We start from the raw sequence: 27328 nt of genomic DNA, 5'->3' as shown, positions 1-27328 counted from the left end.
TCTCTCCTCCACCTCCCCTTCACATCCTATATCTCTCTCCTCCACCTCCCCTTCACATTATCTCTCTCTCCTCCACCTCCCCTTCACATCCTATATCTCTCTCCTCCACCTCCCTTCACATTATATCTCTCTCCACCACCTCCCCTTCACCTGCTATATCTCTCCTCCACCTTCCCTTCACATCCTATATCTCTCTCCTCCACCTCCCCTTCACCTCCTATATCTCTCCTCCACCTTCCCTTCACATCCTATATCTCTCTCCTCCACCTCCCCTTCACATCCTATATCTCTCCTCCACCTTCCCTTCAGATTATATCTCTCTCCTCCACCTCCCCTTCACCTCCTATATCTCTCTCCTCCACCTCCCCTTCACATCCTATATATCTCTCCTCCACCTCCCCTTCACCTCCTATATCTCTCTCCTCCACCTCCCCTTCACCTCCTATCTCTCTCTCCTCCACCTTCCCTTCAGATTATATCTCTCCTCCACCTCCCCTTCACCTCCTATATCTCTCTCCTCCACCTACCCTTCACATCCTATATATCTCTCCTCCACCTCCCCTTCACCTCCTATATCTCTCTCCTCCACCTCCCCTTCACCTCCTATCTCTCTCCTCCACCTCCCCTTCACATCCTATATATCTCTCCTCCACCTCCCCTTCACATCCTATATCTCTCTCCTCCACCTCCCACCTCTCCCCTCCATCTCTCCTGTCATCTCATGCAGACATTTGAGGTCCAGCAATCCACTCACTGTCTTTTTTCTTTTCTGTTTTATAGCACTGCTCTATAAACTACGGCGTGTTGATGCTGTCTCAATGTCACGTGCTGCGTGCGTGCATTCTGTAGACATATTTTGCAGCTTTAACGGCCTGATGTAAAAATCACCAATGATCTACAGTACAAACACGCTCACACACACACACACACACACACACACACACACACACACACACACACACACACACACACACACACACACACACACACACACACACACACACACACACACACACACACACACACACACACACACACGATGGCTGATGGATGGATGGAGGGATGGTGGAGGGATGGATGGATAAGTGAACAGGTTTATACAGTATAATGCCCGTCCCTCAGTGTTACTTTAACTCTGAGAGTGTAAATATGTATGCAATATGGTATACTTTAACTCTGACAGTGTAAATATGTGTACAGTACGTTACCTGAATGTTTACCAGCAGGCGTTATTTAATTCCACCCCATAAAGACAATATTGGATAGTCTGCAGCTGAAGGACAACACAGCTGTTCGCCGATGCCCCCCCTTTAACGACACATAAATGGAACTTCTGTCGACGTCGCTTATGGCTAATCTCAACGCAATAACGACGTCCCCAGACACCCGTTTCTAAAAACACGGTGTGTGTGTGTATGTGTGTGTGTGTGTGTGTGTGTGTGCCGCTGTGGCGTGCGTGCGTGTGTCGGCCCCGGCATGCAGGCCTGCGATGGAGCGCTCAAAGAGCAAAGGAGCGAGGCGGAGAACTGGAGATCAGAGCGGAGGTTTTGACCCGGGGAGACGACGGCGTGCTGTTTCTCATAGCCGCGTCGTCTCCAGAGCGAGAGGCCCGCAGGCAGCGAGCGGCGGGCGGCCAAGACTGTTCTGAGGTCAGGCCAGAACAGCTGGGCCAGACTGCACTCAGTGGAGGCTGCACTGTATTACTGGCAGCCCCAAACCATGTGCTATAGACATACTGTATACGACTCCTTTTTATGGATGCTTTTGGGTTGTTGGGTTGTGTTTATGACTGCAGCATGCAGCCATTCTGAAGGCATGCACCATGAGTGTGTGTGACAAGGTGACGCAAGGTTGATTCACTGCATCTCGTCTGTCTAGTGTTAACCACTTGGACCACAGGGTTCCGTTCAGGCGGAAAACGTGGTCGCAGTAACATTTGTAACTCAAGTCCGGTTATCTTAGACTAGAGAGCGATTAAGTTGTAAAATGTCTCTGCGTTCAATGTGGACATCAAACATCTGTTTGTGTGTGCGTGCGTGCGTGTGCGTGTGCGTGTGTGTGTGCGTGCGTGCGTGCGTGAAAACAGCTGCATGGGCCTCATCCACTGAGGCCCAAGGCCCTCCTGACATACCCTAACTATTTACCAAACTGCATAATACAAGTGTGAGAGAGATGCAATGGTTAACGTACGCTGCAGGAACCCCACTTAGACCGTGGTAAATATCATACTGACAGAGGGAATGGCAGGAGTCTGTGGATTCACGGTATTTTTACATAATGAAGAGGTATGCGAACATAAGGATAAAATGCGCGGCGTGTATAATATGAAAATGCTCAAACAGCGGCACGCGCCTCTTCCACTATATAATGTCGTGACATATCTGAGCATTGGCCAATACTGTGCCAGTGACTTGCTTCATTATTACCTTTCTCTGTCGCTCTCTCTAAACCAACTACATCTCTCTCTGTGTCTCTCTCTCTGTCTCTCTCTCTCCCCCTCTCTCTCTACTCTGTTAAGCAGGAATGTTCAATCAGAGACAGAACGGGGGAGAGTAGAAAAAAAGGCATCTCATTTATTCGAACAGGGAAAAAAAGATATTACTTTTTTTTTTTTAGAGATGGAGAGAGCTTGACTGACAGTTTGCAAACCCCTGGCTTTAGAGCCTGTAGACTAGCTAATGGAAGAGAGGTGAAGGGAAGAGAGGAAAATGAATAGAGAGAATACGAGAGAGAGAGAGAGTAAAGAGAGAGAGTAAGAAAGACATGTATGTATGTATGTATGTGTATGTATGTATGTATGCATGCATGCATGTATGCATGTATGCATGTATGTATTTGGTTCAAATGGGTAGGGTTTAAAAAAAGGCAAAAGCTTGCTCTGGTGCACTGGCCTAAAAGTGGGTCCTTAAAAACCTTACCAGTGAAGGGCAAACTGCCTATTCACTGGGGACTATGCAAGGCAGAGGCGTCCACCCCCCTGAGTCCAAGTTAAGCTAGACCGCATGTATGCATGCATGCATGTATGTATGTATGTATGTATGTATGTATGTATGTATGTATGTATGTATGTATGTATGTATGTATGTATGTATGTATGTATGTATGTATGTATGTATGTATGTACTGTATGTGGGGTGTGCCTGTGTCCGTACATGTGTGCATGCCATTGTGTGTTCCACGGTTAACCCACTAGGCAAACTAATCACCACGTTCATTTCAAATCTCATGTACTGAATTAACAGCGAAACCATTTCTCAAATATTCTCCCTGCAAACCCTGGCCAACAATTCCACGCACAAGAGCTCTTACAGAAATATTCTGCTTTTGTGTTTTACCTTTACAAATGATTTTCTCCTGACTTAAACTCCAGAACAGATTCCAGGCTATAGCTCGGCAGGTTATAATATTCCGGTAACCAGCATAGCATAAGTGTTAACACTGTTCATGTCACAATAATATAGTGATATAATAATAGTGCAGATAAATATCTAATAGTGACAATATAGAGACATAATAAATCACATATAGACATGAAGTGAAAAGCTGCCGTGATGGGTTTTTTGCAGGGGGTTTTCAGCCTCTTGTTTGCACTCTCTTCACTGTCGTTTCTTATCTCATAATGTTCTTCTTGGCTTCTACATTTGATCCTCCCCTCCCCTCCCCTCCCCTCCCCTCCCCTCCCCTCCCCTCTCCTCTCCTCTCCTCTCCTCTCCTCTCCTCTCCTCTCCTCTCCTCATAACTAACAAGATCAAAGATGTGGTTTTATGGGAATGGAAAGTGTATTGTAGTAAACGCGTGCGTGCGTGTGTGCTTAGGTGCATGCACGCTTAGGTGCGTGCGTGTGTGTGTTCGGATGCATTTCAATAGATGCCAAAGGATACAACCCCGTAAAGAGAATCTAATTAAAACTCCATATCGCAAACAAGGGGCTCTCCTTTCTCTGTCGCTTCCTCTAACCCAACCTCCACCCCCAATCTCTCTCTCTCTCTCTCTCTGTCTCTCTCTCTCTCTCTCTCTCTCTCTCTCTCTCTCTCTCTCTCATGTAAACATAACAATGAGAACAACACTTCAACTGGATGATTGTTCAGCAGCTAACTTAATCCTATCGCCTTTGAGCTTCAGTACAGAGGAAGATGAAGAATACGTCGAGAGAGGTTTGTGATGCTCCGTCACAAGCACAACATGGAAAAGACTACACGCCACTCATCAACCACGCACGCAAACGCAAATGCACGCACGCACGCACGCGCACACACACATATATATAGAATAGTGTTGCCAAAATGAGTAGACAAACACATACAGAGCTAAAATGGAACCAAATGGGTCCATTTGGTTCCATTTTAACACTTTCAGAGTTATGGGGGTTCTTGAACATAACTGGAATCCTAGTGACATTAGTGTCATAAAGTAAATGAGTGTCATGCATATTCTGAAGAAAACCTGGAGACGGACATTCAGTAATTGGGTCTTATGATCAAAATAAGAACATTATAATGTTATTCATCATGCCATGGACATATTTGTCCGTGTATACGGACATATTTATATCCCCGGAAAAGCAGCCCCCGGCCCCCAGACCGTGTTAAAGATCCCTTTCCTGGAATAGTTGAGGTTGAGCTCATGTCGTAGATTAGAAGGTACAGTGCAGTACGTGTGTGTTGTATATAATGTGTCTGATTTGTGGCCTTAAGACCCAACCATGATCTTTTCGAGGTTTAATCAAGTCCTCGGGTGAAAATAATGAGAATGAAGCGTAGCTTGTTAGCAATTAATTCCTTGCACATGCTGAGCCAGCAAGTAGTTATGATCAGGGACACACATGTATCACTTTTGATTGAGCTGTCATCTCCATTAGTTCTGCCCGTGAGGTTAAATGATGAGCATGTTTGCACGCTTATTCCACGTGAATGTCTTTACGCATCAGGTGATCCCTCTAGGCTTTTTAAATACGCAGACAAATTTGCCCCGGCACTGTAATCTGCAGGGAACCAGCCAGGCTTAAAAGGGGGAGCATGTGTGCATTCATAATTAGTATTACCCGTGAATTTCTCAGTATGTCAAGGCCCTTGAAAATTGGCATTTAATGTAACTTTAATGCATCTTAGTTACCTAGACGTTATCATTACTATTACAACTATTAGGGAACCAACAGAAAGTCCTAGAGAAGGATTCACTCTTACGGAGCCAGAAGTCCAAGAGCAAAACTTGAAGCGGCCTGTTATAGCGCCACCACCAGGCTGATTTGGGATGGTGGACCTGCCTCACTGCTGCTGAGAAACACTCACATGGCAATGTGTGCGCGTGCGTGTGTGCGTGTTTTAACTGTGGGAGCTATAGGCAGAGATCGAGTAATATAGGAGCACACGCCTTGCCCAAACACAACTCAAAGTCTGCAAATGCTTTGAGTGAGCACATCCCCGGGTATATAGGCAAGTTTTGCCTATATATTAGATACAGTAAGTGGAGTGTAGAGAGAGAGAGAGAGAGAGAGAGAGAGTGACAGACAAGAAACCGAGGTCAGAGAAGAGAGAACGACCAGGCCTCACCAGCGTTGGTGAATGAGGAGTTTCAGAGGGTAAAGGCTCATAATGTACATAGTCTGGATTTCCGGTGGTTAGGTGACCACCAAACTACAACATGACGTCACGAGCCGCGGTGAAGAGCAAACCACCGCCACCGCTCCAGCCCTTCTCTCTGTTTTTACTCACCACCGCTCAACGTTATTTCAGCTCCGGTGGTCACCTCACCACCGAAAATCCAGACTATGAATAGGCCTTTAGGGTTAGGGTGTTACCTGAGATGCTCAGGTAGACAGAGGGGCTGGTCTAGGGTCAGTGTTACCTGAGATGCTCAGGTAGACAGAGGGGCTGGTCTAGGGTCAGTGTTACCTGAGATGCTCAGGTAGACAGAGGGGCTGGTCTAGGGTCAGTGTTAGGGTGTTACCTGAGATGCTCAGGTAGACAGAGGGGCTGGTCTAGGGTCAGTGTTACCTGAGATGCTCAGGTAGACAGAGGGGCTGGTCTTGTTCTCTCCCGTCAGTTCGTTCACCGCCTCCACGTAGTAACGACCCGCGTCCGCCGCCGTGCTCGCCATCACGACCAGCTGATTGTCCAAGGTGATCGCCCTGTTCCACACAGAACCACAGAAAGAAAGAAAGAAAGAAAGAAGGGGGATTACACATTGAGACAACGACCACAATCAACACCAGAGCATTCTCGTGCCGTTGTCCTCTCTCTCAGAAGGCTGCTCTCCTCCCTAATTAAAGCTCAGACGAACGAGGAGCATTTGTTTCCAAAGCTCATTGTTTAGCACGCATAAGACGGGAAAAAAGGGGACACGTCGTCGAGAGAGCAAAAGAGGATTCGGAAAAGCTTAAGCAAATCTCCTCTGGCTGTCTGGCATTGATATGGAGCTAATGTCTTGCGGTGGCTCTCTCACTTGGCCCACTGTCCCTCTCTCCACATACGTTTCGTGTTTCTGCTCAGTTCTTGTTGTTTTGGCTCGCGACGTTGATCCATGTCATCCACCATTTCCGTGCAGCAGTGATAATACAACCACAGGAATGCGGGCCGATTGTTCTACAGGCGTGAGAACCAATGGCGGTGATCGGGAATGGAGCAACGCTGATGTGCAAAAAAACAGGCTCACACGAAAACAAAACAAAATGAATCACTACGGCCAGCACACGGCTGGCGGGGGGAAGGGTGGAACTGGGGGTGAGAGTCAGGGCGGTGAGGACAGTGAGGTCTATTCCTGGAAAAAGTCACATTTCCAACGGGGCTCAACCTGAATAATAATAATGTCTCTTAGCCCCAGAGATGCCGACATAGGCAGTAAACCTCCACTTGATGTTTTTGCTTCTCTGTTGCTACTGTTTGTGTGAATGGAACTCCGACGGAAAACACACTGGAATCAATACCGCCACGGGGGGAATGAAGCAAATTGAACCGAGACTGCTTTAGTCTCTTAGTGAGCGTCGATGCACATCAAGTGGCTGTGCCCTGTAGTGTGACGTGTGCGTGTGTGTGCGTGTGTGTGTGTGTGTGTGTGTGTGTGTGTGTGTGTGTGTGTGTGCGTGTGCGTGTGCCTGTGTGCGTGTGTGTTAGGGCTATTAGTAAATATTCATGCCTTGAAAAATCATCAATTGGGGGGGAAATAAAATATATATTCAATTGATGCCCGGGGACTAAGAGTTTATCCCATTTTGGGCGGGAACCCCGTTTGGTGTTAGCATTATGTTATGCTTTAGCTATTGAAAAATAGCAGATCTACAAGCTTGCTATTTTTGAAAAATGACTGGCGACTGACATAGAAACATAGCTTTTTTCAGAAAACTGTCAGGATGTAGAAGACATTTTTAGAATCTGATCTCAGGTCAAAATGGGTTAAGGGCTCCACGAGTCAGAAATACTTCCATTCTTCTATAGCCTTTTGGCAAACAGCTTATACTGAAATGGCTGAAATACTAGCATGATTAATATAGCGGTGCTCCAGGTTACATGAGTCATTATGTCATGTTTGACAACGTTCAAGTACAACTATATCCAGGTAAAATTATGGGCCACTCTGCCACTCTGCCTGTTTGTCAGTCAAACGCAAAATAAATAAAATGTTCTCGACAGTCGGCGGTGAGTGCCTGCCCTGCTGTTGTGGATATATATATATAACGGCTCTGACTCATATTAAATGAATTATGTGCACCATTTTCTATGGTCTGAAATCCCGCTTTGCAGCCAAAAGGTGGAAGAAATACTCACAGTATACTGCAATGTAGAAATACTCTCTTTACAAGTAAAAGACCAGAATTGTAAATGCACTGAGTAATAGTACAAAAGTATTGGTATCAAAATGTACGTAAAGAACCAAAAGTAAAAGTACTCATTATGCAGAATGTCCCATAAAATGCTAAATGTGTAACAATCCTTTGAAAATAGCCAATCTACAAGCTCACAACGCATCTCTTTGTGACACCTTGTGAGCTTGTAGATCGGCTACATTAGTTTCAACTTGCCAGAGTATAGGCTATTGTATATATGTCTGAAGTGCTAATCAAAAATCTAGTAAAGTAACTAGTAACTAAAGTTTTCAAAATAATTGTAGTGGGGTAAAAAGTGCAATATTTATTTGCCTTTGAGATGTAATGGAGTAGAAGTAAAAGTACTGTAAATTGGAAATACCTCAAAATTGTAAATGTACTTTAGTGTACTCTGCAGCCACGCTGCACCAACAGCAGCAGTATCCACATCCAGAGACTGATGCATGCCAATCATATCTATCATAATATCATAATAATCAAATAGACTCAAAAGACTTTCTTTAGACTGAACTCCTGAGGTCAGTAGACTGAACTCCTAGTCCTGAGGTCAGTAGACTACAGACTTGAGGTCAGTAGACTGAACTCCTGAGGTCAGTAGACAGACCTGAGGTCAGTGGACAGACCTGAGGTCAGTAGACTGAACTCCTGAGGTCAGTAGACAGACCTGAGGTCAGTAGACTGAACTCCTGAGGTCAGTAGACAGACCTGAGGTCAGTAGACAGACCTGAGGTCAGTGGACAGACCTGAGGTCAGTAGACTGAACTCCTGAGGTCAGTAGACAGACCTGAGGTCAGTAGACAGCCCGTAATTCCAAGAATGTCTGCTGTTCAGTTCACTGCAGTGCAGGTTTAGGAAGCTTGTTGCATTGTGTCTATTGATAGGATTAGTCTGTGCGAGCGCACGCACGCACGCACGCACGCACGCACGCACGCACGCACGCATGTGTTGAGTGTAGAAAGAGTGTGCATGTTGAAAGGACCTGTTTAGATGTAAGAGGGTAGAGTCTGTTGAAAATAGTTAATGATATGAAGGAGAGGAGAGGAGAAAATAAGAGGTAGTACGGTAGCTTAGCAAAAAAATGTGGACACGGCTGACAAAAGCGCCAAATTTTTTCCACATGTTCTCCATAACCATACGTTTCATTTTGGAAGGGGAGCCACGTCATCAAGATGTCAGAAGGCGGCCATCTTGGCGTTCAAAGATGGCCGCCATGGAATATCTATAAGTGCCACTATCTCAGCTTCTAAGCCACTTAGAAGGTCAATCTTGGTGTCAAAATATACATTATTTGGGTCAAGGAATGCAATAAGGTCATTGAGAATATCACTAGATGTTTATTTGTGCCAATATCAAATAAATAGGTAATTCTAGCAACATATTTACATCATCTTCAACTCTTTTAGCAGTCAGATACATTGAGAAATGGAGCATGAAGTGAATGATAACAACATTCAAATTATCTGTTACATTTACAACTGCAAAGAGCTGTGCAATTCCAGTGTGCCTTTTACATGAGCACCTGTAACCTGTCACAGGACTGGCTCTCATGTGAGAGCCAGTCAGGGCAAACCCTGACTGGCGTCACACTTAAAGACACATAAGGTTGTGGCGTCTTTAAGTGTTATTTAAGACCTTCTCAGACTCCTCCCTGCCAGTGGCGGGAGGTGTTCGTTCCGAAACCGAGGTACAGAATTTCATTTATGAACTCAGCACAGGGCATCATTAATGTCCTGTGGGTTTAAGAGTGGTGACGTCAGACGCCCAAAGCCTCAGGGTTTATAAGGCCTGTGTCTGCGTCACCGCCTCACTCGAACACTTTTCCTTCTGCCAAGAGCAAAACAAAAGGGTGTTCAGCGAAATATTTCGCTCACTTACTTAAATAACCATGGTTACTAAAGTAACCTTCATGTTCTTTTAAGTTGTGTTCGCGAAATATTTCGCTCTATGGGACCTTATGAACTCCCGTATCCTGAACTAGCCAGTGAGTCCTAGGACTTGAGGATAAATAAGGGCTGGGGATAAACCTTAGGTTTGTAGCCCGGTCCCACAGGGTGGAAAGGTGACAGTCTTAGACTGTCAGTGTCTTCCCGGAGCGGCTAACTGGGGTAGGGTGGAGACTGCCCCAGGCAGCCTGGGTTTTATAGAGGGAGGAGGGGCGTTGCCTCATTTCCACTAGAGCTCTTGTGGGATGGACTTGATCGGAGTCCATTTATGGTGCGGCAGCTCCCAAGACCGCGTGCGCTAAAGAGGGCACTGCCACATCTAGGTTATAGTATGTGGCGAAGGTCGAGGGGGAGGACCAGCTTGTCGCTGTGCAGACATCCTGGATTGAGACACCCTTGTGGAGTGCCCAGGATGCTGCCATGCCTCTTGTGGAATGAGCCTTTAGCGTTAGCGGGGGCTCCACTCCCTGAGTGGTGTAGGCCAGGCGAATGGCCTGCACTATCCAGTTTGAGATAGTAACCTTTGTGACAGGTTTTCCCATGGTTCTGTCACCCCAGGATTATGAACAGTTGATGACCTATCCTTGAGGGGCCTGTTCTGTCCATGTATGTGCGGAGCACTCTCACTGGGCAAAGGCAGTTCAGCCTCCTGTCCTCTTCAGTAGCGAATGGAGGGGGGTGGAAAGCCTGTAGAGGTCCACCGGTACGCAAACTGAGAAAGCGGGTCATTGTTGATTGGGCTCTGACCTTCTGAATTGTTGCGACAACATTCGGAGGGAGACCGGCCTCAGTCAGCATTAGCCTCTCACGGGCCAGACCCATAGGTCTAGGTCCTTGGGGAAGGGGTGGAAGATTTCTCGTCCCGCCTGCGTGAGAAGATCCGCCCGTAGAGGGAGCTGCCATGGTTGGCTGTAGAGGAGGGGGGCTATCTCCGTCCTCCAGACGCCCCAGGCTGGTGCTACTAGTAGTACCGTCAGACCCCGAGTCCTCACTCTGTCCAGAGTGGGAAGAATGAGACTCAGTGTGGCGTATAGGAGGGACCTGGGCCATTGGTGTGCTAGAGCGTCTAGCCCCAATGTCAATGGTCCTCCCATGGCGAAGAAGAGAGGGCACTTCGTGTCCTGCTCTGAGGCAAAAAGGTCCACCTTGGGTGTCCCGAACCTGTCCCAGATCTGGTTCGCTACCTGGGGATGTAACGACCAGTCTGCGTAGCGGAGGGGTCCTCTGGACAGCAGGTCCGCCCCTGTGTTTAGAACACCCGGGACGTGACACGCTGTGATGGATAGTAGACGAGCGTCGCACCACATCGTGAGTCTCAGAGCCAGCTGGTGTAAGCGAGGGGACCTGAGTCCCCCTTGCTTGTTGATGTAGCACATAGTTGTTGTGTTGTCCGTCCTGACCAGGACGTGACAACCTCGGATGCGCGGTTCGAAATCCCTCAGAGCGAGGAATACCGCCATCAGCTCCAGATAATTGATGTGGCAGGACCGTAGTTGTTCTGTCCACATCCCTCTGGTTGTAGTGCCCTCCAGTGTGGCTACCGAGCCAGTCATGCTGGCGTCTGTGGTGACGACTTTCCTGGTCAGAGGTCTGCCCATAGAGACGCCCTCTGAGAGAGCCCGTCTGTCTGCCCACCATTTCAGGGCCAGCACGCATTGTGACGTCACTGTTACCCTCTGGTGGCGATGGTGCATAGGTATGCGTCATCCAACGTTGAAAAGGTCTCATATTCAGCCTGGCTAGGCGGGTTATGTGAACCACTGAGGCCATAAGCCCCGCCATCCGGAGGCATGCATGAAAAGGAATCGAACGATCCCTCTTGAATGATGCCGCGGAATGTATTATTGCCTCTATTCTCTCTTGGCTCGGGCGAGCTGTGAAAGAGATTGGTATAGTGTTATACCGATGAAGTCTATAGACTGTGTCGGAGTTAACATGCTCTTCTCCTGGTTGATTTGAAACCCGAGAGAGGTTGGTGGCAGACGCGGGTCCCTCTGTAATCTGTCCACCATCACTTACATGAGCACCAAAACCAAACAGAATAGGAATACATCAAAGTAAAGTCCAAAAACGAACCATAATTGTGTACATATATTGCCAGAATTAACAAAATTATCTATTATTGGCAGATTCAGTCACTTATTGATATTCCCTATAGTTATATTGCATTCCTTGACAAAGAAACTGTATATATTGACACCAAGTTTGACCTTTTAGGTGGCTTAGAAGCTGAGATAGCTGCACTTACATGGCGGCCATCTTTGAACGCCAAGATGGCCGCCTTCTGACATCTTGATGACGTGGCTCCCCTTCCAAAATGAAACGTATGGTTATGGAGAACATGTGGAAAAAATGTGGCGCTTTTGTCAGCCGTGTCCACATTTCTCTAAAATATGGCCCTAAGCTACCGTACTAAGGTGGCTCTCTCGCTCTCTGTCACACACACACACACACACACGCGCGCGCACACACACACCTAATTTTATTCATTGAGATTTCCCTCGTGTACGTCCACGAGAACCAGTGCTATACTTCAACCTTAACGCAGACACTCACTCCCAATATCCAGCCTGTGCGTGTGCGTGCGTATGTGTGTGCGCGTGACTGGACGTGCAACACAGAGGATTTAAACTCACCCATCCCCCGGTTCACTCTCTATGTGGCTTCATGATCTAATCAATAGTTGATCAGATGATTTAATCAACTGAGCAGCATTGCTTCACTTGGTTCAACAGCACATGCTGGCCTCAAATATAAATGTGCGCGCGCGCGCGCGCACGCACGCACGCGCGCACGCACGCACGCACGCACGCACGCACGCACGCACGCACGCACGCACGCACGCACGCACACACACACACACACACACACACACACACACACACACACACACACACACACACACACACACACACACACACACACACACACACACACACACACACACACACACACACACAGTGTCGGCATGAGGAGAATAGACAAAGGGGTTCATTTGGATAGGCTGAGTTATATAAATATTTAAAGTCCTGCTGTTGGCGCTCCTGGTGGGACAGAGGAAGGAGGCCAACATGTGAACAGCATCTGTTTGATTTAAAGACCCAATCAGTTATACAAATGTAAACTATAGTGGCAGGATGATTGACTCCGCTCTCGATAGAAGGACTGCATTTTAGGCAACGTTCATTATGGGCATCATTGATGTTTAAACTCTACTTGCTGTTATGGACTTGTCTACGTTGTTAATGTCTGTGAATCAGCTATACTGATTGTCTATAGATTCCCTGATAGAAAATGTCCAAATAGCACATTTCCCCGCATCTATACCAATACAACTCTTTCAGATGCGGTGCGATGTGAGTGTGGTCTATAGGACAGGTAACGCAAACTGGTGCCATGTGAGAGTGTGAGAGCATATTCAATATTGATTTGTCCATGTTTTATCTTGATTGTCTTGTTCCACTTTTGCTTTGGCAATGTAAACGTACGTTTTCTCATGCCAATAAAGCTCCTTTGAATTGAAATTGAATGGAGTGTGGACTGTGTTGTCTAGGACAGGTAACACAAACTCGGGGTTCCCTTCACACCCTCCTGCATGTCTATAGCATCACGGTCTGGAGCTCCGCTGTCGCGCCTACGTGATGCACCCGTTTCCTCTCCTGGCTTTGCCCTGAGTTGGATCCCACAGTGTCAGTTTGCTTGCCACCACTTCAGCCAACCTCCTCCTTCTCTCGCTGACCCCATGTCTGTGACCCGTGGCAGGTCCCCGCAGAGGGCCACGTCCGTGATATGGTCCTCCCCATGTGATACCTATAGTGCCATTCGTATAGCGTTCCTGTGCAGACTATAGACACCGTCCAAGGCCCTTTCCTGCTGTGCTGTGAGTGTCTATACCGTCCATCTCTCGCTACCATATACAGCAGTACACACTCTCCTCATCGGACTAAGGGCATTCCCGCCGGACCTTCAGATCCAGCTGAAGCCGTCCAGATATTTGAAGTCCTCGACTGTACCATGAGCACCGTCCCATCGGTAGTGGCAATGTTTTTGTCCTCAAAGTCAAAGTCGTACGATTTGTCACACACGTTACCGCAGTGAAATTTGTTCTCCGCATTTGACCCATCTCTTGGAGCGGTGAGCCATCCAACCCTTCGATGCTGAGTGCCAAGCAGGGAGGCATTGGGTCCCATTTTTACAGTCTTTGGTATGCTCCGGCCGGGGATCGAACCCCGACCTCCCAGTTTCAGGGCGGACACTCTAACCACAAGGCCACTGAGATGGTCCTCCGTGTCAACTGTAATATCCTTTGTTTCCTCAGCATTGAGCTTGAGGCTGAGCTTGAGGTTCCCTTTCAGAATGTACGCAAATATAACTCTATATGTGCAGTGGGTCTTTAAAGTTATACATCACCCTAAAATGAATGTAGTTACTCCTACGAGTAATTAATAGACAGTAACTAGTAATTGATAGACAATAATCACACCCGTGTGAAGTGAGAGGTGCTCTTATCATCGCACATATCTACATTAACATACATTATCTCATTCTGGCCAATCACAATTCGCGTCCTCACCTTCGTCATCAATGTTTGTGTTGTGCAATATTTGTGCACTATTACGTAACATTTGACATAATTTGACCATGACGTAAAATGTACACTATGACGTCAAATCCGTCATTCATTGTCAAAGGGAATTTAATGTTTCTGTAGGACAAAGTTTGTGGACACACACAAAAAGCTTGACATAGGAGGGGCTATAGCGCCAATCAAAAAATTTAATTTGGGGGATAAAGTATTCCTTGGTTTTTAGTAGTTTGTCAAGTTGGCTTAAAGCTTTTCCTTCCTTTTTTTAGGTGGGGTGTGTGTGTGTGTGTGTGTGTGTGTGTGGGGGGGGGGTTGTTTCATCTGAGCACGGCTGTGAAATTGCTTGTGATGACACGGGCGGGCGGCAGTGGGAGTGTGTGACTGCACGCCACCCTCGAGGACGCCGCCAGTGATTTTAGGCCTTTTATTTGGTCCAGTTCACTGCTTCTCAAGCCTGATTTGCCACTAAATCTTTGTAAAAAACCCTTTCCAGAGCCGCGGGGTAAATGTCACCCGGGCAGCGGCGTGGAGGGAGGGACATAATGGAATGTGTGCTCTGCTCTGCTTGGTCTGAGGCCACGCTGCCAGCTGCAGGACGTTTAGGAATCACCTTTACAGACACCATGAAACGCCTCCGTGGGCTCTAATGATTAGCTGATTAGTAGTGCACGCACGCACGCACGTGTGCATGCACGCACGCGCGTGTGCATGCACGCACGCGCGTGTGCATGCACGCATGCGCGCACACACACACAAAGCTATTGTTCATTCAGTCACACACACATGGGTAAGGGGGTTAGGTGAGTCATGACATGAATTCAATATATGCTCCCCTTTTAGTTCTGTACGCTTAATGAAACTGGACAGTTTCCATTGAAGACAAACTATTATACAACACCGAGTGTGTGTGTGTGTGTGTGTGTGTGTGTGTGTGTGTGGGCGCGCGAGAGTGTGTGTGTGTGTGGGGGGGGGGGGGGGGGGAGCGTGCATGTGGTGTGGAGAGTGCGGCCTTTGTTCACTGCATGTGGTTGATGTTAGAGTTGTGGGGTATATCTCTCTGTGTGTGTGTGTGTGTCTGTGTCTGTGTGTGTGTGTGTGTGTGTGTGTGTGTGTGTGTGTGTGTGTGTGTGTGTGTGTGTGTGTGTGTGCATGTGTGTGTAAGCAGCCTTCCCGGGGCTGAAGAAGAAAGAGGAATTAAAATAACAATAATCTAGTATATCCTATTTGTTTCTTTCTCGCTCTCCATCCGGTGATAAAAAACAGCCTCTCACAATTCCATTTCCTCCTCCTATCACTTTTTACTGCCTCTAGGTTGTTTTCTCTCTCTCTCTCTCTCTCTCTCTCTCTCTCCATGACTAATAAACACTTGCAGTACCATGACAGACTGCTAAACACACGCGTGGGCACGCACGCACACACACACACACACACACACACACACACACACACACACACACACAACACACAAGCACAGTTGTACACGGATGCACACTGCTAATTAGCACACATGTCACAGACCAGAGGACATGACTGAACTAATGAATGGATGAGTGAATGTGTGTGTAGGTGTACCAGGTACAGGTTGTAGCTCATGTGTGTGGGGGTGTACCAGGTACAGGTTGTAGCTCATGTGTGTGGGGGTGTACCAGGTACAGGTTGTAGCTCATGTGTGTGGGGGTGTACCAGGTACAGGTTGTAGCTCATGTGTGTGGGGGTGTACCAGGTACAGGTTGTAGCTCATGTGTGTGTAGGTGTACCAGGTGTAGGTTGTAGCTCATGTGTGTGTAGGTGTACCAGGTGTAGGTTGTAGCTCATGTGTGTGGGGGTGTACCAGGTACAGGTTGTAGCTCATGTGTGTGTAGGTGTACCAGATGTAGGTTGTAGCTCATGTGTGTGTGTAGGTGTACCAGGTACAGGTTGTAGCTCATGTGTGTGTGGGTGTACCAGGTACAGGTTGTAGCTCATGTGCGTGTGTAGGTGTACCAGGTACAGGTTGTAGCTCATGTGTGTATAGGTGTACCAGGTGTAGGTTGTAGCTCATGTGTGTGTGTAGGTGTACCAGGTACAGGTTGTAGCTCATGTGCGTGTGTAGGTGTACCAGGTGTAGGTTGTAGCTCATGTGTGTGTAAGTGTACCAGGTGTAGGTTGTAGCTCATGTGTGTGTAGGTGTACCAGGTACAGGTTGTAGCTCATGTGCGTGTGCAGGTGTACCAGGTGTAGGTTGTAGCTCATGTGTGTGTATAGGTGTACCAGGTACAGGTTGTAGCTCATGTGTGTGTGGGTGTACCAGGTACAGGTTGTAGCTCATGTGCGTGTGTAGGTGTACCAGGTACAGGTTGTAGCTCATGTGTGTATAGGTGTACCAGGTGTAGGTTGTAGCTCATGTGTGTGTGTAGGTGTACCAGGTACAGGTTGTAGCTCATGTGCGTGTGTAGGTGTACCAGGTGTAGGTTGTAGCTCATGTGTGTGTAAGTGTACCAGGTGTAGGTTGTAGCTCATGTGTGTGTGTAGGTGTACCAGGTACAGGTTGTAGCTCATGTGTGTATAGGTGTACCAGGTACAGGTTGTAGCTCATGTGTGTGGGGGTGTACCAGGTACAGGTTGTAGCTCATGTGTGTGTAGGTGTACCAGGTACAGGTTGTAGCTCATGTGTGTGGGGGTGTACCAGGTACAGGTTGTAGCTCATGTGTGTGTAGGTGTACCAGGTACAGGTTGTAGCTCATGTGTGTGGGGGTGTACCAGGTACAGGTTGTAGCTCATGTGTGTGTAGGTGTACCAGATGTAGGTTGTAGCTCATGTGTGTGTGTAGGTGTACCAGGTACAGGTTGTAGCTCATGTGTGTGTGGGTGTACCAGGTACAGGTTGTAGCTCATGTGCGTGTGTAGGTGTACCAGGTACAGGTTGTAGCTCATGTGTGTATAGGTGTACCAGGTGTAGGTTGTAGCTCATGTGTGTGTGTAGGTGTACCAGGTACAGGTTGTAGCTCATGTGCGTGTGTAGGTGTACCAGGTGTAGGTTGTAGCTCATGTGTGTGTAAGTGTACCAGGTGTAGGTTGTAGCTCATGTGTGTGTGTAGGTGTACCAGGTACAGGTTGTAGCTCATGTGTGTATAGGTGTACCAGGTACAGGTTGTAGCTCATGTGTGTGGGGGTGTACCAGGTACAGGTTGTAGCTCATGTGTGTGTAGGTGTACCAGGTACAGGTTGTAGCTCATGTGTGTGGGGGTGTACCAGGTACAGGTTGTAGCTCATGTGTGTGTAGGTGTACCAGGTACAGGTTGTAGCTCATGTGTGTGTAGGTGTACCAGGTACAGGTTGTAGCTCATGTGCGTGTGTAGGTGTACCAGGTACAGGTTGTAGCTCATGTGTGTATAGGTGTACCAGGTGTAGGTTGTAGCTCATGTGTGTGTGTAGGTGTACCAGGTACAGGTTGTAGCTCATGTGCGTGTGTAGGTGTACCAGGTGTAGGTTGTAGCTCATGTGTGTGTAGGTGTACCAGGTGTAGGTTGTAGCTCATGTGTGTGTAGGTGTACCAGGTACAGGTTGTAGCTCATGTGTGTGTAAGTGTACCAGGTACAGGTTGTAGCTCATGTGTGTGTAGGTGTACCAGGTACAGGTTGTAGCTCATGTGTGTGGGGGTGTACCAGGTACAGGTTGTAGCTCATGTGTGTGTAGGTGTACCAGGTGTAGGTTGCTGTATTTTATACAGGGTTGTTTGTGATTTAAACCTTTAATGGTGGAAACCACTACAGGTGATTATGGGCCTTTTGACTCAAAGGCTTTCAGTTTTCAGGAAGAAACCAAAAATAGGCAGGGAAGACCTATTTTAATATTATAACCACACCTGGGGGTCTATTAGACTAGTAATAGTAACTCCATACAAAACAGAAAGTACACAACTCCCAGCACGCCATCTTTAATTAATGGCTTAAAGTAAACCCTCTTAACGAAACAGAACCTTTTTTCATACCAAATCAAAAAGAGCAGATCTACAAGCCCCCAACACGGCAGCACAGTGTTTTGTAGATATATGCCATCTTTACCTGATGTCCTCCCCAGAATAGGCATGCCAGAGTTCATCGTTTAAATGTCATGAAGGTCAGCCACCTCTTCTTGGCACCAGGCCAGATTGGGATTAAAACTCAATTTGTAAAAACCACCGGTAGCTAATTTGCTGATACGAATGTGCATAACTTTAGTGGATTGGCCTACTTTTACTGTTTTTACTTTTACTGCGTAATTAGCTGTGCATTATTGTTTCTGTCCATGCATAGAATTGCTCTTATGAACATAATAACATTGTCCTCTGCGGTCATTAAACACAAGTATAACGGTTGGTTAACTAGTAGCACTTCCCATCTATCGTGTGTGTGTGTGTGTGTGTGCATAGGTGCGTGAGTGCGTGCGCTCATGCGTCTGTCTGTAAGGATTTAAACAGACCCAGTATTAAGATTTCCCCATTCCATTTTAACAGAGCAATTTACACATTTAGCAGACACTTTCATCCAAAGTGACTCACAAAGTGCGACTGACAGCAGGGCGGTTGAGTAATTAAGAGTGCTAAGAAAATGACATATGGATGTTGTTTGGGACAAAAGTATGGGGTACCGTACAGACGGACCAATCAACCAAATGACAATGGATGGACCTTAGTGGCATGCTGCTATAGTGGAACAGAAACATTGACCTTGATTCATCGCTTCATTGCCGCCTGACTCCACACGGCACTTTAATGTATACAGGCACACTTCAAATGACTCTACACGGCACTATAATGTATACATGCACACTTCAAATGACTCCACACGGCACTATGCTGTATACATGGACACTTCAAATGACTCCACACGGCACTATGCTGTATACATGGACACTTCAAATGACTCTACACGGCACTATGCTGTATACATGCACACTTCAAATGACTCCACACGGCACTATGCTGTATACATGGACACTTCAAATGACTCTACACGGCACTATGCTGTATACATGCACACTTCAAATGACTCCACACGGCACTATGCTGTATACATGCACACTTCAAATGACTCTACACGGCACTATGCTGTATACATGGACACTTCAAATGACTCCACACGGCACTATGCTGTATACATGGACACTTCAAATGACTCCACACGGCACTATGCTGTATACATGGACACTTCAAATGACTCTACACGGCACTATGCTGTATACATGCACACTTCAAATGACTCCACACGGCACTATGCTGTATACATGCACACTTCAAATGACTCTACACGGCACTATGCTGTATACATGGACACTTCAAATGACTCTACACGGCACTATGCTGTATACATGGACACTTCAAATGACTCTACACGGCACTATGCTGTATACATGCACACTTCAAATGACTCTACACGGCACTATGCTGTATACATGCACACTTCAAATGACTCCACACGGCACTACGCTGTATACATGCACACTTCAAATGACTCCACATGGCACTACGCTGTATACATGCACACTTCAAATGACTCCACATGGCACTATAATGTATACATGCACACTTCAAATGACTCTACACGGCACAATATTGTATACATGCACGCTCCACACTCTGCCATTTTAGCACCTCCTCTGTTAAACAGTTGGGATTTAGATTTCTAAGCTGAGAGCCTTTTTAGAATTAAGAGGCTATTTCACCAGCGCCTGCACCTCTCATTTCCCAAGCATGGATTTATTTAATATCAATTCATCTTAAATGATGCAGAAACGTGAGTGCAAGTCAATGTGTTTGTGTGTGTGATGTTGGTACAAGGAAAGGCAGTCAAAGTCAATCCTGTTTTCCCTCATGACTGGCACTCCAGGGAGTAGGTTTTTTTTTAAACAATTTCAAGGATAACAGGACGGAGACTCGGAGAGTGCACCATTTAATGTTTGAGATGTAAGCAGTGAGAAGTTCTCATATTTAATACTTAAATAAGTATACTTATACTATTATAGTGCCACATGTGGTGAAGAGACAGCCTATTCACCATTCCCATATGTTACTAATTAAACGAAGCTCGCGAGTCAGTTCAGTCAGACAACCTCAAGGGGGTTCATGCCATGCTCAAAGGTGCATACTATACTCAAGGGGTTAACATGCTGCATTACTATGTGGGCGTATAAGTGTGTGCAAGTCTCACATGTCATTCGCCGATGCGGCAGTCAGCTGACCAATTGGGCAGGCTACTTACAGTAAGCTCACTAGACTCCATGCTCTTCCTGCCTTCCTCTGCTCATGGTTCACGGTTGTATGTGATGTTTTCTCCCACCACCACCCCAGCACCACCGGTGGGCTCTGCTATTTATGCTCCCCATGGGGGGGTTATTGTATATCTATCTCCCTGCTCTTTATGTTTTATGTTGTTGCTTAATCGTGCCGAGCAGGGAGAAATCCAGCAGAGCCGAACGCCAAGTCAAATATCATATGTACACTTGTTACTCATTCTGCAATAAATATGGGTTAATCTATTCGTGAGTTGTCTGACTGAATTACAGTAGCCGGTAACACTTGCAGATAAGGTTCATGAAAAAAACTAATGTATTAGTTAAGCATTAGTTCATCATTATTTCATGAACCTTATCTGCAAGTGTTACCCAGTAGCCTATATTCACCATAACCTTTTGTTACAGATCTCCATTACCTTATGTCACAGCCCACATATAGACATATAAACGTAGATGCCTCTTCCGGCTCTGGGGGGGCATGTCAAAATTGAAGGCACAATTTTCCCCGAGATTCCTTGCGAAGTCCCTTGAGTGACAGCGAGATCGAGACATGGAGGAGTCGCATATGAGCGACGCAGCGTGCCTTCAGCGCTTCCTATATTTTTAATTACTGCTTTCAGATAATTTAGAGAGAGAGAGAGAGAGAGAGAGAGCAATGGCCCAGAAATATTGATCCATGCTTGTTGCAACTCTGCACAATGTGGTATTAATTTATGATAATTCATTGAAAATCAATTGTTTCATTGGTGAGAACACGCATGTTTTTTTATAATGAAAAGTATTTAGTATTAATGGTATTTTATTTACCGTTAGCTGTTTAATTTAAATAAACATTAAATAAAAGTCTTAACGTGAGCTTTTAGATCTGCTAATTTTTGGGTGAAGAGACGTGTGCTGTAGGCTGAAAAAGAACGCACCAAGTACAGTTTAACTCAGGTCCGTTTGACTAAGTATAAGGTCTACGTATAGCTGAACATTTGGTTGCCCTACTCAGAATTGTTATTATGAGGGTCAGTCAGCTTAGCAGTTTTTGTTGCCCCCCTCGGCCTGTTGCCCTACTCGCAGTGCGTATTGTGGACTTGCGTCAAAGCACGCACTTTGAGAAGCCCTGATGTAGGCCTATGCTATGGTATATGAAGTCTAGCAGGCACCAATTTCCATATCTAATGGAAACAGTGGACAGTCGATCGAGATACAGTCATTATGTGAACTATACGGACAGACAGACATGCATTTCATTGTTGACATACATTTATTGTTTGATTTCAAGGTTTCAATATACTTCAGTTTGTTAAAAAATAAATAAAATTAAAATCACAATGCCACTGTTGTCTCAACGCAACGTTTTCTTTAAATTTCCATCTTCTTTTCATATGTTGTGTCTGATGATGGATGGACATTTGATTGATACCCTGCCAGTATATGAGAACTATTTTGCATATCCAGCCTATAGCACATGAGCAGATGTTACTTGACCCATGTGTGAACAGCAGAGATCACCAGACCACAAACACCTGTGTGAACAGCAGAGCTCACCAGACAACAGCACAAGGTCTGATTCTAAATATATTATATTTAACATGACTGTAGGCTGTACAGGTGTTCTAATTACTATGATGTTATAGTGGTGTTTTTAATTAGTGTGAGGTTATACAGGTGTTTAAATAGTGTGATGTTATACAGGTGTTTTAATTGTCTCCACCAGCCGAAGGCATGGGGAGAGTATGTTTTGCACTCCGTCCGTCCGTCCGTCCGTGTGTCCGTGTGTCCGTGTGTCCGTGTGTCCGTCCGTGACCAGCTAATCTCAGCCACCGTTAACCCGGTCGATGCCAAATTTTGCACACACACTCCCTGGATGCCAACCATGAACCTCTGCCCCAAACTTTCCAGAACGGCCTGTTATAGCGCCACCAGGAGGCCGCTTTGTGCAAAACAAGTTTTTTCACAGTACACCTACAGATTTTGTCCAAACATCACGCAAATTAGTACACAGTCTCTCTACAGCCATTCAACGAAACGGGTCTTTCAGATTTCTCAGACTCCATCCTGATTGGTTAAGATTGGCTTCCAAGTTCACAGGAGTGCTCAGTTTCAAACAAAATGCTGCAAATCATGAACACATCGCGTGATTTCCGTGAAATTGTGCACGCACATTCCCACTAGGCCGAGGACGAAATGCCACATGAACAATTTCAACTCAGCCTCAAGGTGGCGCTATAACTGGCCCAAAAGTGTTTTTACCTCTAACTGCACGGATCTGTGGATAACCTGGTGGAGACCTGTGCCCAGAAGGGCACTTTTTCTAGTTAGTGTGATGTTATACAGGCGTTTTAATTAGTGTGATGTTATACAGGTGTTTTAAATAGTGTGATGTTATGCAGATGTTTTAAAGAGTGTGATGTTATGCAGGTGTTTTAAAGAGTGTGATGTTATGCAGGTGTTTTAAAGAGTGTGATGTTATGCAGGTGTTTTAATTTGTGTTTTGTTGTAGAGGTGTTTTAATTAGTATTATGTTGTAGACATGTTTTAGGAACCACTGCTGGTCTCTTATCGGCTTAGGAATGTGACAACACCAACAACAAACATATTATATAACATAACATCATAGCTGGCACTATGCAGAACAGAAATGCACACAGTCCCAATGTCAAAGACAGTCCAATGCATGGACACCTGTTATCCAGAGGTTCCTCTGTCTTTGTCTCTCCTTTGACCATTTGTCTGTCTCTCCAAATCTGTCTCGCCAGGACAATGAACGCATCAAATGTTTCGTCCCACTACTACAGCAGCATGGATATTTTAGACATCGCCTGCATCTCGGTCAACACAGCCCTGGGACTCCCCATCAACACGGGCGTTCTATGGCTGGTGTTCACCGGAGCAGCCGGTCCCATGGCCTCAGAGATGTTCACGCTTAATCTGAGCGCTTGTGAGATCCTCTTCAGCTTGTTGTATATTGCTTCTCTTTTCAAGAAAGACATTTTGACATTAGACCTCTTCACTCTTGGTTTCCTGAGCGTTGGACGTCCCACCTTCCAGTGCTGGATCTGCGTAGAGCGATTCATGGCAGTGGTTCTTCCAGTGCTCTTCCTCAAGTACAAACCCATGAGGTAAAGGGTGGGCTGTTCTGTGGTCTCCTGGGTGGCCATCATTGGATTAGCGGTACTATTCACGCAGATCTTAGGCCTATGCTATGGTATATGAAGTCTAGCAGGCACCAATTTCCATATCTAATGGAAACAGTGGACAGTCGATCGAGATACAGTCATTATGTGAACTATACGGACAGACAGACATGCATTTCATTGTTGACATACATTTATTGTTTGATTTCAAGGTTTCAATATACTTCAGTTTGTTAAAAAAAAAAAAATTAAAATCACAATGCCACTGTTGTCTCAACGCAACGTTTTCTTTAAATTTCCATCTTCTTTTCATATGTTGTGTCTGATGATGGATGGACATTTGATTGATACCCTGCCAGTATATGAGAACTATTTTGCATATCCAGCCTATAGCACATGAGCAGATGTTACTTGACCCATGTGTGAACAGCAGAGATCACCAGACCACAAACACCTGTGTGAACAGCAGAGCTCACCAGACAACAGCACAAGGTCTGATTCTAAATATATTATATTTGACATGACTGTAGGCTGTACAGGTGTTCTAATTACTATGATGTTATAGTGGTGTTTTTAATTAGTGTGAGGTTATACAGGTGTTTAAATAGTGTGATGTTATACAGGTGTTTTAATTAGTGTGATGTTATACAGGCGTTTTAATTAGTGTGATGTTATACAGGTGTTTTAAATAGTGTGATGTTATGCAGATGTTTTAAAGAGTGTGATGTTATGCAGGTGTTTTAAAGAGTGTGATGTTATGCAGGTGTTTTAACAGTTTGACTGCGGAAAACGATTTATCAGACTTTTAATCAACCCCCCTTCACTGCCGAGATTGTTGTATTACCTTTAGAGCATACGCTGAATTATTTGGGCTTTTAATCCGCGAAAATCCAGCGAAAAAAGGTCCCTCGGTTTGTTGTGATCCAATCGTACCATCCACCATCTTGGTGCACCCGGAAGACGCACACAAGACTCGTCTCCATGAGGCGTTGTACCCCATTCATTTGCATTGGCCTCAATTTCCCAGAAGCCCTAGCAGCCCACAGCATGTGACGATTTCCGTTTTTTTTTATCACAACAGATGCGCCTACTCTCTTTCTCCGCGGCGAAGAAGAATTTTCTTTTTTTTGTTTACATTACGGCGGATTAAACACATAAAACAAAACTCGCGTATGTCCGATATGGCAGCGACATTAACCTGGAGTAATCCATTCAAAGCACGGAAACTGTTAAAGAGTGTGATGTTATGCAGGTGTTTTAATTTGTGTTTTGTTGTAGAGGTGTTTTAATTAGTATTATGTTGTAGACATGTTTTAGGAACCACTGCTGGTCTCTTATCGGCTTAGGAATGTGACAACACCAACAACAAACATATTATATAACATAACATCATAGCTGGCACTATGCAGAACAGAAATGCACACAGTCCCAATGTCAAAGACAGTCCAATGCATGGACACCTGTTATCCAGAGGTTCCTCTGTCTTTGTCTCTCCTTTGACCATTTGTCTGTCTCCAGGACAATGAACGCATCAAATGTTTCGTCCCACTACTACAGCAGCATGGATATTTTAGACATCGCCTGCATCTCGGTCAACACAGCCCTGGGACTCCCCATCAACACGGGCGTTCTATGGCTGGTGTTCACCGGAGCAGCCGGTCCCATGGCCTCAGAGATGTTCACGCTTAATCTGAGCGCTTGTGAGATCCTCTTCAGCTTGTTGTATATTGCTTCTCTTTTCAAGAAAGACATTTTGACATTAGACCTCTTCACTCTTGGTTTCCTGAGCGTTGGACGTCCCACCTTCCAGAGCTGGATCTGCGTAGAGCGATTCATGGCAGTGGTTCTTCCAGTGCTCCAGATGCTGTTGTGCAGCCTGGCTGTTCTCAGGGCTCTGAAACGGCCCGGTCCAGGGGACAAGGGGCCCGGTCCAGGGGACAGGGCCAAGGGGCCCGGTCCAGGGGACAAGGGGCCCGGTCCAGGGGACAGGGCCAAGGGGCCCGGTCCAGGGGACAAGGGGCCCGGTCCAGGGGACAAGGGGCCCGGTCCAGGGGACAAGGGGCCCGGTCCAGGGGACAGGGCCAAGGGGCCCGGTCCAGGGGACAAGGGGCCCCGTCCAGGGGACAAGGGGCCCGGTCCAGGGGACAGGGCCAAGGGGCCCGGTCCAGGGGACAAGGGGCCCGGTCCAGGGGACAAGGGGCCCCGTCCAGGGGACAAGGGGCCCGGTCCAGGTGGGACGGGGAGGGAGAGGGACAGGGACAACGGCATGAAGAGGAGAGCCTTCATGATCATCGGCTTGATAATGGTGTCCTTTCTGGTAAATTACATGATTTGTTGCATTTGGATGGTTGTGTTGATCATCCGAGGGAAGGTGGAGTCAGATGAAAAGCTTTTCGCTCAAAAGATATGTCTTTCCATCACTGTGGTCACTGGGTTTGTTCAGCCACTGCTGTAACTGTGCCAAAAGACTGGCAAACTGCCCTGCATTAAACCTGTACTACAGTGATAGGCAGACTTTTTTACCCCTTTTTTTCACCTTTATTCATACTCGGAAATACAGTTGCCCTCATTTTCAACGTAGCCAAGATTTTGAAATTCAGGGACAGCCAGTTTGTGCATTAGGCTGCGGACCCCCATTTAATGATTAACCCCAAAAAGCAAATCTAATGTCTATGTTTGTTCATGTTCATATTTACATGTCGATTTCAGCTCTGACACTTATTTCAGACATGCTCTAGTATGTGACGAGTCTGCCTGTGCTATTAACTCATTTTGAAAGAAGAAAAAAAAAAAAGCGCGATGGCAGTCTCTCAGACAAATCTGGTCACATATGTGCTTAGATACCATCTGAAATGTCTTTATGTGACCATAAGAAAGGAGGTGTCATTTACTGCCAAAAACTATATGTACACTTCACATGTGTTTTGTATTTGTTGATGACATGTACAGTACTATAGTGTGTTGTTCTTTATGCTATGTTGATTAATGTAATGTATGCTGTAGAACCACAATGGAAACAAGTCCCCAGGACTTTTTTGTGTTATCCTTTTAGCCTTAATGTCGGACTGTACCTTGTGCTGTTTACATTTTTGACTAATAAGTAATTAAATCAATCAAAACAATCTCAGGCCCAGCAGACTGCTCTTTCCTCTTGTGCTAAATGCAACAACATGCGACGCAATGCGAGTGCCTCGCACACTGCAACAAGGTAACATGGGAACGTTTGTAACACACCGCCATCTTTGAGTTCTCTTCTCTAGTGACAAGAAGGTATTACCATTGTTTGCGTCTGCTAAATGCCTAAATTGTAAAATGTAATTTAGGTTGAACCTTTGGGGACTTTTGACTCATTTAGACCCGAGTTAAAAACATTCACTTTGAAAGAATATACAGTATATTCAAAGATTTGTGCCACATTTCTACGATTTTTCGGTGGCGCGCTATGAGCTTGTAGCAAGACTGAGTAGGAGTGAATTTTTTCAGACATCCTAGTGTTAAAGTCATTGCATGCTTGAGCTGTTTTTCGAAGTACACATGCAGCACTTTAATGTCATAGCAGATTGATAATCACATGAAACGCAGAGAACACCTACAGTATACCTCGA

The 27328-nt window shown here is 46.0% G+C and overlaps 1 protein-coding gene across 1 annotated transcript in view; it reads right to left on the bottom strand.

Moving 5' to 3' along the window:
• The window catches only part of LOC310858326 (protein sidekick-1-like), a gene marked incomplete at its 3' end in the record, with an annotated part of 358338 nt that overhangs the window by 150071 nt on the left and 180939 nt on the right, over positions 1 to 27328 (bottom strand). Inside the window, exon 5 of the mRNA XM_083764434.1 lies at positions 5994 to 6127. Within this exon, the coding sequence (XP_083620560.1) occupies positions 5994 to 6127 (134 nt within the window). The remainder of the gene's footprint in view (positions 1 to 5993; positions 6128 to 27328) is intronic.

The sequence above is a fragment of the Protomyctophum parallelum genome (genome assembly GCF_964188405.1).
Source record: "Protomyctophum parallelum genome assembly, chromosome: 5".
NCBI classification, from domain to species: domain Eukaryota; kingdom Metazoa; phylum Chordata; class Actinopteri; order Myctophiformes; family Myctophidae; genus Protomyctophum; species Protomyctophum parallelum.
The sequence above is the reverse complement of the archived record's forward strand: the minus strand, read 5'-3'. Positions and strand labels throughout refer to the sequence as shown.